Here is an 18,445-nt window from a genome sequence, read left to right as displayed (position 1 = left end):
AACAAGGAATAGGATTATGAAATGCATGAAAACAAAGCACCTAAGAAATGTATATAAAAAAAGTACAAACTTTCTTAAGATAGGGGTAATAAGATAAGTACAATATATTAGTTGTTGGCAAATATAAGCAAATAATAGTGTTTTAATGAATGGTTCAAAACAAGTGAGGATGGTGAATGAAAAAAATGCAAAAAAATGGTTAAAGTAAAAATCTCAACTCTTTTTAGGTGTTCGGGATTTGCGATATTTAAAGACGTTTTGCTGCTCTTTTTTCAAAATACAAAAATTAAGTCTCAATAATTAATAAATACAAAGATAGATAAATAAATAAATAAATTCGCATGACGTCACCCCAAATCTCATTTGATTGGACGTGACGGCGTGTCACCTGACTGACGTATTCAGGAAGTATTTTGGTTACACAAGGCGGAAGTGAATAATTTTGTGAACCTGAAACCTTTTTTGGGGGGGAGAAAGAAAGAAAACGCCGCCACTACGTGAGAGTGCTGCGCCAGTTTGGCGTTTTTCGTTTCTGGTAAGGACGCTGACATGTGGTTTATTGGTCTTTTTTTGTTCTTTTGTGTGATATTTGATGTCAGCCGATGTTAGCATTGCGAACTCATCCCAGCATTATTCCAGACGGGCGTTAGCCTCGGAGCTAACTCTGGTTTAGTCAGTTCTGTCGTCACTTTGTTTTAAGTGTATTATTCTCGTATTTGGTTTATCTGTACTTTCTCTATTGGGGTGTGATATTGACAATTCATGGCTTGTGCGGTTTGTGAGGTCTAAAAACAAAATGTTACCTCCGTTATGCTGCCAGATGTGATTCACTGGCGGCTAGTTTTCCATTAGTGTTCAGGTTCTGTGGCTCTGTCTGTTGATATGCTGACTGTTGTAAAGCACAACAATGAAATGGCTAAAGGTGTTTTCTCTAGAGGCTCATATCCACTTATTTATATCATATCGGTATTGTATCTGTCGTCAAACTTATTTTATAAGGTATTCTCAGCACTATATCGGACGCAGCAATCCCAATGCTTTCAACTTTTCTAATTTTCATCAGTGTTTTGATATTGAACGCTTAATTTTGCTCTGACAATACATGTAAATATTTAAAGCTCTAAAATATTCTTTGGTTAAGATTATAATGTCATTGTTTGCATAACAACATGCTTCATGTCAGTGTTATTGCAAGTAATTTGCAGAACAGGTATTATATTTAGTATCTTTATGATGTTTGATCAGAGGTTCAAGCAGATATGCAGGCCTAGATTGCAGTTCAAACCATGACCGAAATGACCTATATCAAGTACTTACAGCCTGGGACGTTTCCCATAACCTGATGTTTGTTCAGATTCCTGTTATTACACCAAGCAAAGGCATGTATGTGATTGGACAAAATGGAAAAACCCATCTGCTCGTGTGAGATTGTTGGCCCATGATAAAGGACTTTTAAGCAGTTGTACTGTATCAGAGATTGAAGTATTGTTATAACAGTAGCCCTATTCTCATAACTTTGTCCACTGACTTCTTGTGTTTTTGTTTTTCAAGGTTAAGCTGTGTCACTCCACCTGTCCCATCTGCTATTTGCCACCTAAAGTGTGATCCTGCTCACCTTCAGTGCCTCTGTGCTCCCAGTTTCACACTTCACCGACCTGTAGTTTGAGGCCATCTGACCTATCACAGTCTCTGTCAGACTATGGCTGGGCGCAGTGGAGGAGCGAGCAGGCCTAACGGTGGCGCAGCAGCAAACAAAATCTGCCAGTTTAAGCTGGTGCTGCTGGGGGAGTCGGCGGTGGGCAAGTCCAGCTTAGTGCTACGCTTTGTCAAAGGCCAGTTTCATGAATTCCAGGAGAGTACAATCGGAGGTAATGGGCTTCTACACTTGAACAGGAGTGGTTTCTTTTGAAAAGTCAGATTTTTTCAGAATGTCAGTGATTGGATTATGTTGTTCAGTGCATGTCTTTTTTTTTTTTTTGACTAGTGTTGATAATAATGATAAGAATTCTCAAATAAAAATTAACATGACCTTCATGTTTTAATCAACCAAAATCCAATTTTAAGCTGCATCAGCAGTATTACAAGGAGTTTGCTTGAATTAAATGGGAATATTTGGTTTTTAATCAACAGTTTTGAGACTAGACTAACATCTGATGTGCAGATTTGATTCTCACTCAAATATTAAACATTCCCTTTAATTCAGGTTCACCTGGAGCAATATTCTAAAAACACTGAAAGTGTCAAGAATAAAATTTGGACTTTTGAGTATGAATAATACAGTTCAGTGTCTAATTGAAGTCTTGCAATGAACCCCTCGCAAATGAAAAGCAGAACATCGATGTTAAATTTGTTACTTTTCAAATCGATATTCTAGGCCAACATCAAGACAAGTTCTGTTTTCACTTTGCTCTAAAGAGCAAAAATATGTACCTTTGTGTATTGGGAATTACAAGAAAATTGTGCACAAGCTTGTCTGAAGTGATTTAAAGCCTACTTAGTTCTCAGCGACATTATTACCAGTAAAGTCAAAGCCTCACTATCAGTTCATTGATGTACTTTGTCCTTCCTCGATCAGCTGCCTTCCTCACTCAGACGGTTTGTCTGGACGACACCACTGTGAAGTTTGAGATCTGGGACACAGCAGGTCAGGAGCGCTACCACAGCCTGGCCCCGATGTACTACAGAGGTGCTCAGGCGGCCATCGTGGTCTACGACATTACCAACACAGTACGTCCTACGCAGGGGTCACCTCAAGTCATGATATAAACATGTGAATTTTATCAATTTGTGTTGATGGCATGCAATGTTTACTCATCAGTGCAAGAGTTTAGGTTCTCTGTTGCTTTAAATCAATGTAGTGGAAAATTACATTTGTATACGTGTCGTATATGTGGGTTTTTTATTGATTATCATGGACATTTTGTCAAGTAAAACTGTTCTGTCAGTGTGTAAATCATTTGCCATCATGAGAGGAAACAATGCAATGTGTCTGTTAATCAGGACACATTTACTCGTGCAAAAAACTGGGTGAAGGAGCTCCAAAGACAAGCCAGTCCCAACATCGTGATCGCTTTGGCTGGAAACAAGGCTGACATTGCAAACAAGAGAGCTGTAGATCTTCAGGTATAAAGATCTCACTCGGTCATTAATTTGTTTTGTGTTAGAACTATAGATAAGCTTAATTTGAGTTAAATTGAACGAATTGATGTTTTCAGGAGGCGCAAGCGTATGCTGATGAGAACAGTCTGCTCTTCATGGAGACCTCAGCCAAGACCGCCATGAACGTCAATGAAATCTTCATGGCTATTGGTATGTATCTGTTATTTATATTTGCCTCTTCGCTGCTTTTACCAAATCTTGTGGTGAGTTTCTGATTTCAACCACCAAATTGAAAACACACAAATTTCATTGTGTGAAAATGAGAACCTTGACCAGATTTGATGTGAGCACAGCAGCATTGTTTGAGCAGTTGACAGAAAGCACAAAAAAAGCAGAGAAAGAACTGACAACAGGGATCTTGAGAAAAGTATGTAATTAAAGGTGCAGGCTGTGAAATTTTAATATCACTTTTGTACATTAGATGGCAGTATTCAATCACTTTAGTTGCTACTTTACACAGCGTTACACAGTGTTTTCATTACAAGACATGACAATGTACAGCTAATCTTTCTGACTTTAAGATATTACCTCAACACATCAGCGGTGTCTTCTATGAGCCTTTATCAAATTTTAATCAAAAATATCACACACTGTGTCTTTTGAAGTAAGCATTGTGGTCCTGGATAAAAATAATGTTTGTGGATTAATACATCTGAAGCACGTCTGCATTTTTTTGGTTTGGAATCGAAGCCAAACTGATCAAAACTGGCAAAGATGATTCAAGCTGTTAAAACCACAACACATTTTCACTCTGCACAGTGAAGCAGGTGTAATCCTTAAAAAGAGCTGTTCCATCATATTTTGATCATTCGTTTCCACTATTTAAGCTTAATTTCTGTAAACCATGTGAATATGCATACAGTAGATCTGATAGTATTATCCTTCAATTAAAGTTGCATTGGGAACGCAGAAGTTCCAAAATATTGTCACTCTGCTTCAATGGGGGGGTTGACTGTCTGTTCTTTTGTCTCTGTAGCAAAAAAGCTACCGAAGAACGAGCCTCAGGGCGGCGCCGGCCAGGGGGGCCGGACGAGGACAGGAGTGGATCTACAAGAGGCGAGCCCTCAGGGTCGCAGCAGCCAGTGCTGCAGCGGCGGCAACTAGCAAGTACAACACCACGAACTTAGGGAACGAGCCGAGAACATCATTGTAAGGACAGCACGTAGCTTAAAAACAACAACAACAACAACAAAAACAACCCCAGAGAGGCAGGAGAGGGCAGAGCCACTCACCACTCCTGCACTTAAACTGAGATTAGAGATGAGATTATCTGGATCCTCTTTGATTACAGGAACTTTTTTAAAAGAATCATAAGCTAGAGGGAATTTCCACAGTCCCTCACTACTTCTGTCTTTCCCTGTGCGTGTGCGTATTTCCGTGTACCTTCCTGTTTATCTTCAGCCTCTGTCTCTCCATCGATCGAGAACTTTCAAATGAACTATTTTGAAGCGTGAAGCTGAGGTTGTTTGCCATCTTCCCTGTGTGTTTGAGCGTGCGTGTGTGTGTGTGTGTGTATGTATGTGTGTGTGTGTATATGTCCTGTTTGTGTATGTATGTGTGTACAGTATTCACAGCACACTGTATGTTTATATATGCACACAAACACGTTTTGTACTCCTGTCATCTCCCATTACATCGATCTTTATGGAAGAAACAAAAACGACTAATATTGATGCTGAAATTGCAAATAAAGAGCGGCTGAGCTTTATGTCTCATTGAAATTGAGTCCTCAGCCTTTTGACCTCGTTGGCATGAACATGTTATAAGTTTTCTGGATCAGAACATTTGATTATAGCATTTACACAGAGTTAAAATAAAATGTTGTAATCCTGTTAGTTTGGTGCCTCCCTTGAAATTACTGACATATGTCAGTTTTTCAGAGAAAAGACTCACTCACAGCTCAGTTGAAGCTTTATGAAGAAAAAGATCCTGCTTTTTATTTTGGCCAGACTGCATTCCTGTGAATGAGATCCAATCACAGCTAAAGGATGAATTGTTCTAAATGTGGCCTTGTAAACCCAAAAACCCAAAATGTGTCTTTCCAATGATCTCGATCCAGATCACATGTTCATGTCAGGTGTGAAGGGGATATTTGTTATTCTTATTATCGACCTAATGAGACAAAACGGGAAGGAGAGCTCGCCACATGTAGGCTGAACATCTGAAAGAGGCCCCGATCCATGCGACAAGTGCAGTTCTTCTCAATCATCTGTATTGATAATTGTAACCGCAGAGTTGTTAGCCTTTTTTAAAAGAAGTGTGAAATAACTTGTAAATCTGAAAAAAGTAATAAATACCATGCGAGACCCAGCTGCCTGCAGGCCTCTTCTGTGTCTTTGTACCTTTTTTTTTTTTTTCTCACATAAATGCTCAAATAACATTTATTCCTATATTGATTTTTTTATGCTCATTGACAGCTGTGTTGGGAGTCAGAGTAACATGTGCTTTGAAGACTGAATGGCAGTAGGTGAAGCTGCTCCACAAAAACAGGGAGTCAAAAATTGTCGTGCCTTACACGGAATTTTGTGTTCGATTTTTTTTTTTTGTTAACCATCCAAGTTTCTGGTTCTCAATAATATACTATTTAGGAAATGCTGAAATTAAATATCTTTAAATTTGTCACAAACATTCAGAAACTTTTAATAAGCCTCCTTAAAGCTGCGTTTGATTAATTGTTGCTGCTGAGAGTGATGGAACTTGGGATTGAAACCTGCTTGTAGAACAAAGGTTTAATCCTACACTAACCAAGTCTATGTATAAATTGTAATGACTTCCTGTGATAAGACAAGCAGCCACTGAATCTACCATCATCATCATTCAAGAGGGAAACAACTAGATAGTGGAGCTCAAAATCAATGTCACCTCAGTTGTATCCCTTATCGTGAATGCAGATTGACAAACATCTGCATATTTAAACAAATGTTAATGTCATTTCCCTGATCATCTCTCCACATCTATCTTTAGCCTAATCAGAATTCAACACATACTCCAGTCAGTCTCAACATTGTGCTGTATTTTCACTGTGACACTCTTCTCACTTTCATTTCTGTGGCATTTTGAGCGACAGCGGTTCGTCCAGCCTTCACTAATGTGTCACAGTCATCCATGACCCCGTATTTTATTCCTCCATTTTCTGTCCTGAGACTCATCTTTTGACAGACACGAGCCGCACAGAGTGTGAATGAACCTCATGATCTGCAGTTTTCAAGATGATCTCACCTGGTTGATGAGGCGCTGTTAAACTTTCCTAGTTTCTCAGTAAGAAATTAGTTATACTTTCTAGATATGCTAATAAGCTGCTGTGCAAATCGGATGATGATGTCATTCAGAACTTTCCTGATTGAAGACTTGGCAACAATGTATCCGCTTTAAATGACATCATCATCTATGAGCAGCCATGCAAATTAGATGATGACATCATTTGGACTCCCAGCTCAAGAGTTGGCAACAATGTTTTGCAATAGGTTTAGCAATATTTTCTTTTTCTTTTTTTAAAGCACATTAAAGTGCATCATATTTAATTATTAATCTTTTAATGTAAATATTTCACATTATCCACTTTCTTTAAAATCATTATGACACTGTAATCTGTATAACACAACCCACCATTCAGTTCAATTCCGCTTTATTTAGAGAGTGAAAACATACAACACAATCATTTCTTGGCACTTTCACAGAGAAAACCCAACAGTTCCACATGAGCGAGCATAAGTGGAAAGGAAAAACTCTGTTTTAAAAAGAAGAAACGGAGAGGGAGAGAAAGAACAGACCGAAGAGAGATGCAGGTTACTTGTTAGCTGAGATTTTGTCGATTTCTGAAAGCAGATCACCTTAAATACTTTTGGTGTTGACATTTACATTGTGTGGATCATGTTTTAGTGCATCTTTTAAAAACATCGTATTAACAGTTTAAAATTTTCAATATGGTGCATGGAGTTATTTCTCTCTGAAAATGTTCCAAAGTTTCATTTATTTAGCTATTTCTCTTTATTTTGATGTGTTTTGTTGATAATTGCACAATAGAAACCTTTAATTGTTGTTATTGCTCATAAACAGGTTCTACAAGTGAAGTATTTGTTCGTCATAAATGTACTGCTCAGGTGTCTGTACCTAAATATTGATTTTTCTGATTGCTTTTTGCAGATGTTTTCTTCAGAGCACAGAGTAAGAAGTTTTTTCAACAGAGTTGAGTCATGATTTGTGTCAGGGCAAATAATGAAGCTGCTGTATTCACAGTAACAAGCAGTAATGCAATAGCAGTAGTTGTGTATCTTTTTGTGTATTTTGTCCTGAGTACATTTCAGAACCATTAGTAATAAGTTGGTACTTGTACCAAAGTGTTTTTCTTAAAAAATGAATCTTAGTGAAAAAAGAAATTTTCATAGAGAGAGCATAAATACTTTTATAAAAAATATCAAATAATCCTTTGGAAATTATTAATTGAAATTGCAACAATGTGTTGACTTACATTTTACACGCTGTATCCCTCTTATTTCAATTACATGAACAGAACAGAACTTTATTTCTTCAGTCAGAAGTTTTACAGATTTCAACAGTTTTGTTTTTCAGTGATTCACTGCTCATGTCCCAGCGCCTTTTGTCACTGAACACAGACCTGATGCCATAGCAGAGTTAATGATGTACTGGAATTACAAAAATTGTGCAACAAAATCCAAATTAAAAGGGAGCCGGGGATCTGAGCGGCACACAGCTGAGGCATCACACAGCAGCAGGACCATTTTCCAGGTGAGACTTGATGTTTCTGAGTGTGTGGATTACAGAGAAACTACTTTCTGAAAGGACATTTCAGTATTTTTCAACTGCTTGTGTTTTCATGCACAGGTTGGTGCAAAGAGACGAGAAACTGTGAAAAGATGAAGACTGTGATTATTGCTGTTGTGGTGTTGTTGGTCGTCCGTCAAAGTGAGTTAACCTGCTGACCTGCAGCCTGATGTTAATGTGTTGTAAAAGTACATTTGAGACATTGATGAATCTTTTCTTGAACAGCTCAAACTGCTGTTTCTGGTGTTTATATAGAAACTGTACTGAAATACATCACTATGCAGCTGACTGCAGCAACATGCTGTCATGTATCTTAACCCATTTTTTGCTAAATGCATTTTATTGCCAGAACTGTTTAGGTGTTTATTCTACTGTGAGATCGAGATGAAGCAGAACAAAAAAAAAATTGCACTTATAATGAACAAAATCAACAGACAATCAGAAGACTTCATGCTCCGAGGTTAGGAAGAGAATGTGAAAACATGCAGCTTGAGAAGCAACGTCCTATTTCCCAACATAAGTCTGCAGATAATCACTGCAGCAAAGAAGATTTTAGATTGCACTGGACAAAAAAACATGTTTTTTGCTACTTTGGACAAATTGAGACCAAACTGGGCAGAGCATGACCTCTGACCTGAAATGAGTTTGACATGTCCCACATATTGACAGAGTTGCCAAAAGTACTCACGTCTTCATGTCGAAGTACAGATCCTTCTATACAGTTTAGTATATTTTGGTCAACTGTGATTGGTTGAATGGGATAAGGCTGGATCATGCATCTAGTTGTCAAATTTAACAGCATATCAATACATCACAAGTCTATACCGAGAAAATGTTCAAAATGTATATGAAGATACCTAAAATAACTGTTGATATCCTCAGTAACCACATTTATACACTAGATGGCAGCACCACACCTGACTTCAGCTGCATTTGAGCCACAGCTTGTTTGAAGATGACTTGTGTTAATCCATCAGGGTTTTTTTTTTTCATAATAATCTGCTTTTTTCTTTTCAGCAAAATAATTTGGAATCTTTGAAGAACAGTTAATTGGTTTCAACCACTGTCTGTAGTCACAACATAACAGCAAAACCCACAACTCAAATGCGAAGATGAGAACGAAAGTTACAGTTTTTTTGACTTACAAAGGGCAGATGAATTCAAGTCTATGTTTTTAATTCATTATTAGCAATTTCTTTTTTTTTTCTTTTTTTTTTTGCAGTTTCAGATATTAAACGTTTAACCTGAATAAAAAGCTGATATGTGACTGCCTTTTCTTTGGATCGCCTCAAACATTTCCCCTCACAGGCATTCCAAACAGCAGTGTAAATGAAATATATTTTTTTAGTCGAGTGTTTTGTAACATTTTGCAAAATGGCATGAATTTGAAAATTGATTTAATCAGGTATATCAATAATATCTTAAATATCAATAAACCGTCCAACAAACTGCGGAAAACAAAATACTGAATTAACTGTATTACAATAAAATGGATCATTTCATTGTTGTATTTGGAGAAGTGGCTGCAGCTGGACACACAACGGGCTGCATGGTGGTGCAGTGATCTGGTTGAAGTACTTCCCGTGTTTGTCTTGCATGTTTCCCTTCAGTATTATGTGAGTGTTATCAGAGTCCTTACCCTGGAGTTTGCATGTTCTCGGCTGTTCTGCTCATATAAATGGTATCTGTGTGGAGTGATGATGGAAGTCCATCATCAGGTTTTTTGATGTGTTTTTTTAAGCACTGATCAAAAATGAAACAACCCATTAAGAAAGAAAATCTAAAAATTTTCTCATTGTTATTTTTAATAGCAAATTTCTGCAATTTAAAAAAAAAGATGTGACTAATTGGCACATGAATGTCATTACTCATTTTGTCATCAGTGCTGAACAGCTATGTATCTTCCTAACTATCCATTAAATGAAATCACTGACCTGTGCTCATGCAGCTTGGCTGCAATTAGATAAATGGTTCGAGTCCTGTTTGTTTTCTTTATTCATGTGCAACCGAGATGTGATTGATGATGAGTGTGAGCATCTGAAATCGCCCTGAATTTCATCCCTGTCACGATTATCATCTGCTGGCAGTCGCAGGCACCAGAGAACTGATATGAAACCATGAGCACTGACCTCAGAGACCACTGTGTTTACCTCTGTAAGACAACAAGCTGAAAGTAATATCTTTTTTTATTGTTTCTTTGCCACTTCAGGACAGTAATTAGTTCACACTGGGACGATGTGAACAGCTGCACTAAAAGCGGTAGTCGACTGTGAGAGACGCCAGCTTTGAGTATTTCACAAAGCAGATTTTCCCCTCAGGTCATCTACATGGTTTAATCTCTTCACACACAATCAAGCAGACGCAAGCAGCTAAATGCAACATATAGATGCTTAAATCAGTGAGATGAGTCATCCATATTTTAAATCCTGAGGAAATGTTGACTGAAGAGAAAGTTTTCTGTAACTAGTCCTAAATGCAAACATCCAAAAGATATTAAAACTGTTTAAAAACCACAAGTTATACACCAAGATTTTAATCCTGGATTGTCTGTGCTTGTGCTGTGTTCAGCCCTGACACGACATCTGCTTCTAAAAACACTCAAACACTCCAAACACAACTGGTTCCTGAACCTCAATCAAGTTGTATCTTCACTCTTAATTCTTTACAAACCATTCACTGAAGTGGGAAAGACTAACGTCAGTTTAAAGATCGACCCTTACAGGCCTCAAATTGGTGTAAAACTGACCAAAACCAAACATACTCGTATTTCAATGTTTTTGGTTTTAAAATTCTTCGAATGGATCACAGTTGCACCTAAATATCTACTTAACGGTTTATTACTGTTTCACAATGTAAACTGTTAAATATGTGTATTTTTTAAAGGCTTAGGAGATCTATATTAAAAGTACACGTCAAGATAGATTTTGTCACTTGCAGCAGAATCTCAGGAATTCACCGAACTGATTTTTCCAATAGTCTATACTCATCATACTCTTCATTTTACCGGTTTCATTTTGGAAGACATGCATAAGTTAAAAATAGTGTCTCCTTGTCCATTAAAACAGATAAACCAGTGAATGGATACACACGCGTGCACTCGCGCGCGCGCACGCACACACACATACTCAGTCGCTCGCCTCAGAGATAGGCAACATTCCTGCCAAAAGCAGGCAAGCGCTGCGTTCACAGTAAATGATTTCTCATTTGTTGAGCTGTCAGTCAAGATGTGTTCTGTCAAAAAAGAAACTCATTTCATGCTTGGCCTCTGTGAATCATAATGGTGTGAGAGCTGGACTGAAATTGACTGTGTTTAGAGGAGAGAATTTGCAGAATAAAGGAAATGTGCCCTGAAAATAAATGCATTCACATTTGGTTCTGGATTGTTCCCCCCGCCCCCCTCTGTCTCTCTTACATTACTGAAGCAAATGAAACTGGTGAATTTACCTAAAAGGTGCTGCTGTCATGAGAACAACAATTCACAGATTTACTCGTATACCTGTAAAAGTGTTTTGTTGTTTCTTTGGAAACTAATAACCTGATTTTAAGGCGTCGGCCGGTTCAGAATGACAGCAGACGCCGACATTTCCAAACACTCACTGAGGGATTCGTTGTATCTCCCTTGACAAAATGTCATTAAATACCAAGGGCACGGGGAGACGGTACCTGGATTACATTCCGTGGTGCGGTTTGAGATTTTTGCTGATAGCGAAGGCGTGTGTGATATGGTACAATTATTGCTTCTTATCTAAAATTAAACATCTGACTGTGTGGCGAGCAGATGGGATGTTAGTGAAGACGCAATCAAGGGAGGCCAAGTAAAGGTTGTTGAATGAATTGTGGGGGTTTTTTTTTAAACTGTCCTAATTTCAGTATGATACATTTCAAAGTGGAGTAATCGATTACCAGTACTTCAGAAATTTACTACAAATAATCAAACATAAATCCCAAAAAAAGTATTTACAAGAATATGGCTGCCACATCCTGTGTGACCGTGAGATATTTTGTTGAAGAGATCTTGTTGTTCGGACCAAGAACCCAAATCTACAACACTTGAGGCTGCAAGTGGCCGTCCTTGGATGGAGGCATAAATATATTAGAGTGTTTGATGACTCCAAGCCAAAACACAGCTCACACATCGCTCTGTGAAATAGAAGATGTTTTTGTTTGCTTCATAGATAGAAGGTTATTTCATGAGCTCTGTGGGTGAAAGACTGATAATGTTACATTGAATACCAGCTCAACAGAGGCTTTCTCGACACGTTGAAGAATTCCTGTAAATGTTCAGGATTGATTTTTGATTTCTAGGTTCATGAATATTTCTATAACTCCACATAGCACTTTGGAAAACATGCAGCAAAATATATTCTTCAGTACTTGGCTAAAGTAAAGGGTGGGGAGAGTCACCCATTCATGTTTTGGACTGTCCAAAGAAACCAGACTATCTGAAGAAAACCCCAAGCAAAAGGCCAAATCCAGACTCAAACCAGCAACTTTCCCACTATGAGATGATAGAACTCTAAATTTGCCTGATGAAGTACCTTTTCAGCTCTGCACATGCAAGGCTGATACGTCCCAGGTTTGTTTATCTCAGAACGCATCTTCAGGAAATAATATTTCTCATGTAGAGTTATTTGATGTCACATTTACATCTTGCGTCTGTGAAAATCCCCACTTCCCAGTTGCTCTCCTCATTAAGAGCGTCTTTCCCTCAACATAAACTAATTATTATTCAACCCTGAGCACTGCAGGTCCTCGTCTGCTGTGGTCATCTGGGATCTGTGGTATAGAAAATAAACGATTCGAGAAAAAGAAATACATATTTGATCCAATCTTTATACCGTTCACATAACAGGAAAACATGTTGCTGCATCACAAATATCATGTGAATCAATGCAAACTTGTTGGATTAAAGAGTAGATGAAACAAACCTAAAGCATTCAACAAACAGCATATCTGAATAAGTCCCGCAGTGACTTTCAAGCCCTCCTTGTCTTCCTTGTGGCACTTCCTCTTCGGTGAGTCATCGCCTTCCTGAGCATTGGACCATTACAGAAAAAAACTCAAGTGGTCTTCAGTGACATGGACCCTCGAGGACAACGCGGACAAGGATTTGAAGAGCAGATTTTACCCAGAATCCATCGTGAGCTGATTTTCACTTTTCTAAGCGACTGTCGTTCTCCATTCGTGCCTGTTTGACACTCATTGTGGTGATCACTAACTCCTCACTCATATTATTTGTGTACGGATTATTTTGCTCAAAGTCAAACTGAACTGAAGCCGTTTGTGTTGAACGGATGCTCAGAAATCATTTAAATACTTAATATGGACTGAGGCCAATTCATTAAGATCATAACGATACCATTTAACTGCCTTCACCACAATGTAACCATGGTTTAGAAAGATGATGGATGAATGAATGAATGGATGGATGGATGGATAAGTGTTTCTCTCAGTTTGTGATGTGATAAGGACGTGAAATCCACTACGAGCGCTTTTATAAATGATCATAATGCTCCCTGCTGCCACCTCTGCGTTGGGCTAATAAGTACACCTACTGAGCGTCTTATTGAGTCAGAAAGTGGGTATTGTAGTCACGCTCAAACATTTTCTCCTGCAGAGGGTTACCGATCTGTGAACCATAGCATTATCTGCCTCCAGCTTCCACAATAGCGCCATTTTTTTTTCCCCCCCGTTGCTTTCTCACATGGTCTTCTTTTTTTTTTAAAGAAACCCAAACCCTTGCATCCTTCAAGTGCCATCTCAATCACACTTTGAAGTTGAAAGATGGAGAACACGCATTTAAAGAAAAAAGGAGAAATGCATCGCCATGGTGACCACGTAAAACTGAAGCATGCAGCCGGCTTCCTCCATTATTTCCCGGCGCAGTAGAATAAAAATGTCGTTTAATGGAAGCACTCAAGATGATGATCGGGCCAAGCTCTGGCATTAAGTTTGATTATGAGAGTATGCTGATTGGACTTGAGCTGCATGGAAATCGAAGGACTAAATATACCCCACATATCCAATGTGAGCAACAGAGGACTGATCCAGCTTTTGTGGGGGAGCCCAGCCTGAGTGAACTTTGCATGTGACCCTCTCTCTCTCTCTCGCTCTCTCTTTTTTTTTTTTTTCCTTTTGTTTCAGCAGACATTAGGATCAGGAGCCCTGATATCTTACACCCTTGTCTCTGCTTGGGTGTTCATGCAAGCACATGCGCTCCTTTATTTTTAGGGCGGCTGCCTTGTGCTGTGGGGGTCAAGCAGGGTGCAAAAGGACTTCAGTGAGAAGGACATAGCTCGAACTCCAAGTATGTTTCCACCGTGCATCCATCATCGCCCGACTGCCGACTGATCCAGAATGCACACAGGCCAGGTTGACCGGTGCACATGCAGCCATGTGCCAGTGTCACCATACTCCCGGATTCATCCACAGGCATCCGCTTTTGAACACAGCCCAACAATGTTAATGAGGGGGTCTTAAAGGGGAGGGGATTGAGGAACGATAGCTGTTGATAGGCAGCACTGCACACAAACAGCACCCAAAGGTGGAGGGGATTTGACGTGTCAGAGGGACACGGCGTTTTCCTTTGACCCTTTGAACAATACATCACACGGCGAGCGGCCGTTCCGGGGTGGCCAGTTTTTATTAGAACTGTTTATGGATGGACATTAGCATTGTTGTGAGGCTGTAAAAAGGCCAACGGGTGTTTTACAAAGACTTTAAGTGGAGGGGGGGCATTGCAAATTTCACTTTCACTGGTTTGAATAATTGAACAGTTTAATCTTTTCTTAATGCTCCAGGAGACATCAATCATCCTAAAAAGGTAAACTGACAAGTTTCTCAAGTATGAAGAAGGTTTGTTGGATGGCATATGACAGATAAACACTGTCCAGTGTTAAAAAGCTATTTTCCAACTTCATGACTCTGCATTTACCATTCAAAACACATTAAAACAAATCAAGACTTTAAATTTTCCCAGTGGGTCCAATTTTTTTTTTTCAATGAATGGAAAATTCAGTTGGAAAAAAAATGCATGAATGCAATTGTAAGGCACTATTTAGAGCAACATTTTCTTTCTTCAACCACCTTGCACTAACAGGATACATCAAAATTCAATCAGTACATCCAAAAACCCGCACTGCATCTGAACTATCCACATTCATGAACAACGTGGTTAACCAGCACACACAACAGTGACCTGTAAGATGAGGCTAATATGTATTTCCCTCATCATTCATGGAGTGTTTTTTTTTTTTTGTCCATCCATCTATTTTCTATACCATTTCTTTTTAGTTCAAGGTCACTGAAGCTGATCCCTGCAAACTAAGGTTGAGGATGGGGTAAAGCCAAGAAGGCTCGCCGGTCTATCTCAAGGCAGACACAGAGATAGACAGACACGCTCATGCCTACAGGAAATTTAAAGTCATCAGTTAAGGTTATATGCCTGCCTTTGGACTGTGGGAGCAACGAGAAAGCCCACAGCATTCTCAGTATGAGGGGGCATTGCTAACTGCACCTCCATGCTGGTTTTCATACTGGAATCATGTCACTTATTTCATCTATAGAAACACTGCAAACATTTTATTTAATTGCATGATCATCATTATAAATAGCTATTATTCAGTCTGAGGGATCCCAAGGTGCTGCTTGCTTGAGGGCCACATATGTCTGGAAACGCCCCTGCTCATCAGATGAGACATAACCCCATGCTGCTTTACAAATCACGTTCAGAAAAAAAAATTGTGGAATATCTTAAAAAAAAAAAAAAAAAAAAATCAGAAAAAAAATGCAACATTGCAACATGAAGTTATACATCTACATTGGCACCTTGATTTTTTTTTTAAACCTGGTGACTTTATTTTCATTTTAATGTTTTTGTTGTGAAAATAGTCATATCAGACTATTCCGTTCACGCTGCTTTGTTTTTACACAGATTTGTTTAATTTCCAGTCTCTCTCTCTCTCTCTCTCTCTCTCTCTCTCTCTCTCTCTCTCTCTCTCTCTCTCTCTCTCTCTCTCTCTCTCTCTCTCTATCTCTCTCTCTCTCTCTCTCGCCCCCCCTCGTGCAGTGATTTGCTATCTCTCTCGTGCAGGCGGCGCTGCCACAGCGCGCGCGCATTACGCGCGTGGTTTATCTTTTCTTGCCTGGCTCGCGGGAGCGGAGCGCCCGCAGCTGAGCTCGCGCTGTAATCTGTGACAGCTGGAAATGGACAGCAGCGACAGAGGAGCCGCGCAAGGTAGGAGGACGTTTCCATACATCTTTGCTCACGTTGTTGGACATTGTCAAGTGGTTTGCGCTTGAACGTCGTTTTCTAGACATGTGGACAGCTCGACTAAATGTTTCTCCAACACATTTATCTAGTTTTTTTTTCTCTGAAACCCAGTTTTTATCGGTGAAATTAAAATACAATACAATTCTTTGTTTGGGCACTCCTGAGAAGTCACTTTTTATTCCACACTTTGTGTGTTTTACTTCACGAATATGCGGAAAACTCTCCTACAGTCATTTTTCTGGAGTAAATAACGAGGAAAATAACGTAACCTTTATTCATTTATTTTTTTATTTGCTGAACTTCTTCGTGCCAGTCTGCAAGTATTTTCCCTTCAAGTCAGTATAACTGCAGCTCTAAATATTTTACCGTGTTCGTGCTATTTTCTCCAGTTTTCCCTGTGTTACATTCTCCATAGAGTATTAGTAAAAATATTAAAAATAAACAAATATAAAACTCGTGAAATATCTGAGCTATCAGAGTGGTGTGGCTCATTGTTAGATGATAAAATTGAATTTATTTTTCTTGTTTTTCAAATATCAGGATTTTCTTCCTTTTCTCATCTCCAGTCATGAGCAAACTGTTTTATTTAAATGTTTAAGTTTATGCTGTAAAGTAGGGGACACCAACGCTGGATGTATTGCTCTTATTTAAGGAGACTGATGGTGTTTGTTTCTTTTGTTGTGGGACAAAGTGATAAATGAGAATGTAACTGTTTAAACTTTGCTGTTGTTCAGGCCTGAGGTGATTACACTGTGTGGGTGAGGCCTGAGTGAACTGTGTGTGTAACATGCACAGATTTGAGCCTTTTAACTGCCTAAATCTCCATTGTAAGAAGCAGCAAAATAGATGTTGATTAGCATCACTGCAGTTTTGTTTCTCTTTGTCTCTTTTATCTGATTGATTACCTGCTTTCAACATGCCTTCCTTTTCTCCTGATGCTGGGTCACCTTGGATTTTTCTTGTGCTTATTGTGACTTTTTCTGTGAAAGCAGTGGACGTTTGTCAGATATTTCAGGTGGTTCAGCGTGCTTATCATTGTGAAATCCCTCCCTATGAACATATAGTGTGTAAATTATTTTTGGATGGCAGCATTTGTCAAATAAAAGTGTTTTGTTGTCCCCGTAAAAGACGAGACTGAAATCACAGCCTGATTGGTGGTAATTTTCTCAATCAGGGCATTGGTTATTTACTGTGGGGGGGAAAAAGAGAGAAAATGGCAGAAAAAGGCCATTGCAATTTCCCACACATTCAAAATATCCATATTTTTGTCAAACAAAAACAAATAACAGAGCAATTGCTTTTTTAAAGGAATTACTAATACATTTTGTTGTTTATTCAACAAAGTTTCATCTAAACATGTGCAGTCTGACCCCACACCGGATCGTTCAGTGTGTTCAAACCCCTGTGTGTGTCCGTTCTGGCTCGGTCCAGGCCGTATATCTTCTTATGGACGTGTGCATCTCACCCTGTCATTATAGTGAGTGTTGCCATGGCATACTCCACGGCTGCTCAATCCAAGCAGAGTAGACACACTTAAACACCGGGCGCTGGCCACATCATTATGTTCTGCATCCTCTTTGAATGACCTTGTTCTCTTTCGCCCCCCCCCCCCCCCCCCCCCCCCCACGTCAGCTTCAAATCTAAATGGCTCCAAATGACGCCTGCTTGCCTGCCAAAGCACTGCCGAAGAGATGCTCTTTCCAACTGCATGGAAGCAGTCATTTTCACTGTGAACAAAAGGTCCTTGATTCATCAAATCCCGCACCTCCTACTGCCCACTCCCCAGTGTGATGCTGCAATTTTCACCAGCACTCCTCCTGTGAGATGCTGGGAGAGTCCGGAGTGGCTTTTTTTTTTTTTTCTTCTTCTTCTTCTTCTTCTTTTTGAGGCGTGCATACAGCTGGGCCACACTTTCAGCATGAATAAAGTTGCATATTTATACCGTATGTTAAATACACAATATACTGATCGACTAACATCATTTCCGTGTGTGTGTGTGTATATTGATTTGCATTTAGAATCATGTTGAATTCTTCTTTTAAAGGCTTGAATAACTATATTTTTTAAAACCCTTTTTATTGACACCTTGAATTTTTTTAATTTCAGCCTGTTCTGTCAAGGGTTAAAAAGGTGCGACAGATCATGGTGCAAAGTCACCCCCTGCTTTATAGAAGGGGAGAAAGAAGTCCTCTTAAAGGCAAGTTTAATGAGCTGGGACAGCGAGGCCTACCT

At 39.1% G+C, this 18,445-nt stretch overlaps 2 protein-coding genes across 2 annotated transcripts in view; both read left to right on the top strand.

Moving 5' to 3' along the window:
• The first annotated feature begins 405 nt into the window (after positions 1 to 405).
• Positions 406 to 5,475, top strand: LOC115393471 (ras-related protein Rab-5C-like). Its single transcript, XM_030098468.1, has 6 exons — positions 406 to 535; positions 1,552 to 1,868; positions 2,576 to 2,727; positions 3,001 to 3,123; positions 3,216 to 3,309; positions 4,136 to 5,475. The coding sequence occupies exons 2-6, from the start codon at positions 1,700 to 1,702 to the stop codon at positions 4,261 to 4,263; spliced, it is 666 nt and encodes a 221-aa protein (XP_029954328.1). The 5' UTR covers positions 406 to 535; positions 1,552 to 1,699; the 3' UTR covers positions 4,264 to 5,475.
• A 10,622-nt stretch (positions 5,476 to 16,097) lies between these two features.
• LOC115393236 (zinc finger protein 385B-like) overlaps positions 16,098 to 18,445 on the top strand; it is a 75,047-nt gene continuing 72,699 nt past the window's right edge. The window contains exon 1 of the mRNA XM_030098117.1: positions 16,098 to 16,177. Within this exon, the coding sequence (XP_029953977.1) occupies positions 16,147 to 16,177 (31 nt within the window). The 5' untranslated portion in view covers positions 16,098 to 16,146. The remainder of the gene's footprint in view (positions 16,178 to 18,445) is intronic.

The sequence above is a fragment of the Salarias fasciatus genome, chromosome 8 (genome assembly GCF_902148845.1).
Source record: "Salarias fasciatus chromosome 8, fSalaFa1.1, whole genome shotgun sequence".
NCBI classification, from domain to species: Eukaryota; Metazoa; Chordata; class Actinopteri; order Blenniiformes; family Blenniidae; genus Salarias; species Salarias fasciatus.
The sequence above is the reverse complement of the archived record's forward strand: the minus strand, read 5'-3'. Positions and strand labels throughout refer to the sequence as shown.

Bases quoted from the DNA above. Each gene is read 5' to 3' on its own strand.
- LOC115393471 (XM_030098468.1), top strand. From the start codon at position 1,700: ATGGCTGGGCGCAGTGGAGGAGCGAGCAGGCCTAACGGTGGCGCAGCA. The intron at 1,869-2,575 runs GTAATGGGCTTC...TTCCTCGATCAG, and splicing joins CCAGGAGAGTACAATCGGAG to CTGCCTTCCTCACTCAGACG. The intron at 3,310-4,135 runs GTATGTATCTGT...TTGTCTCTGTAG, and splicing joins TGAAATCTTCATGGCTATTG to CAAAAAAGCTACCGAAGAAC.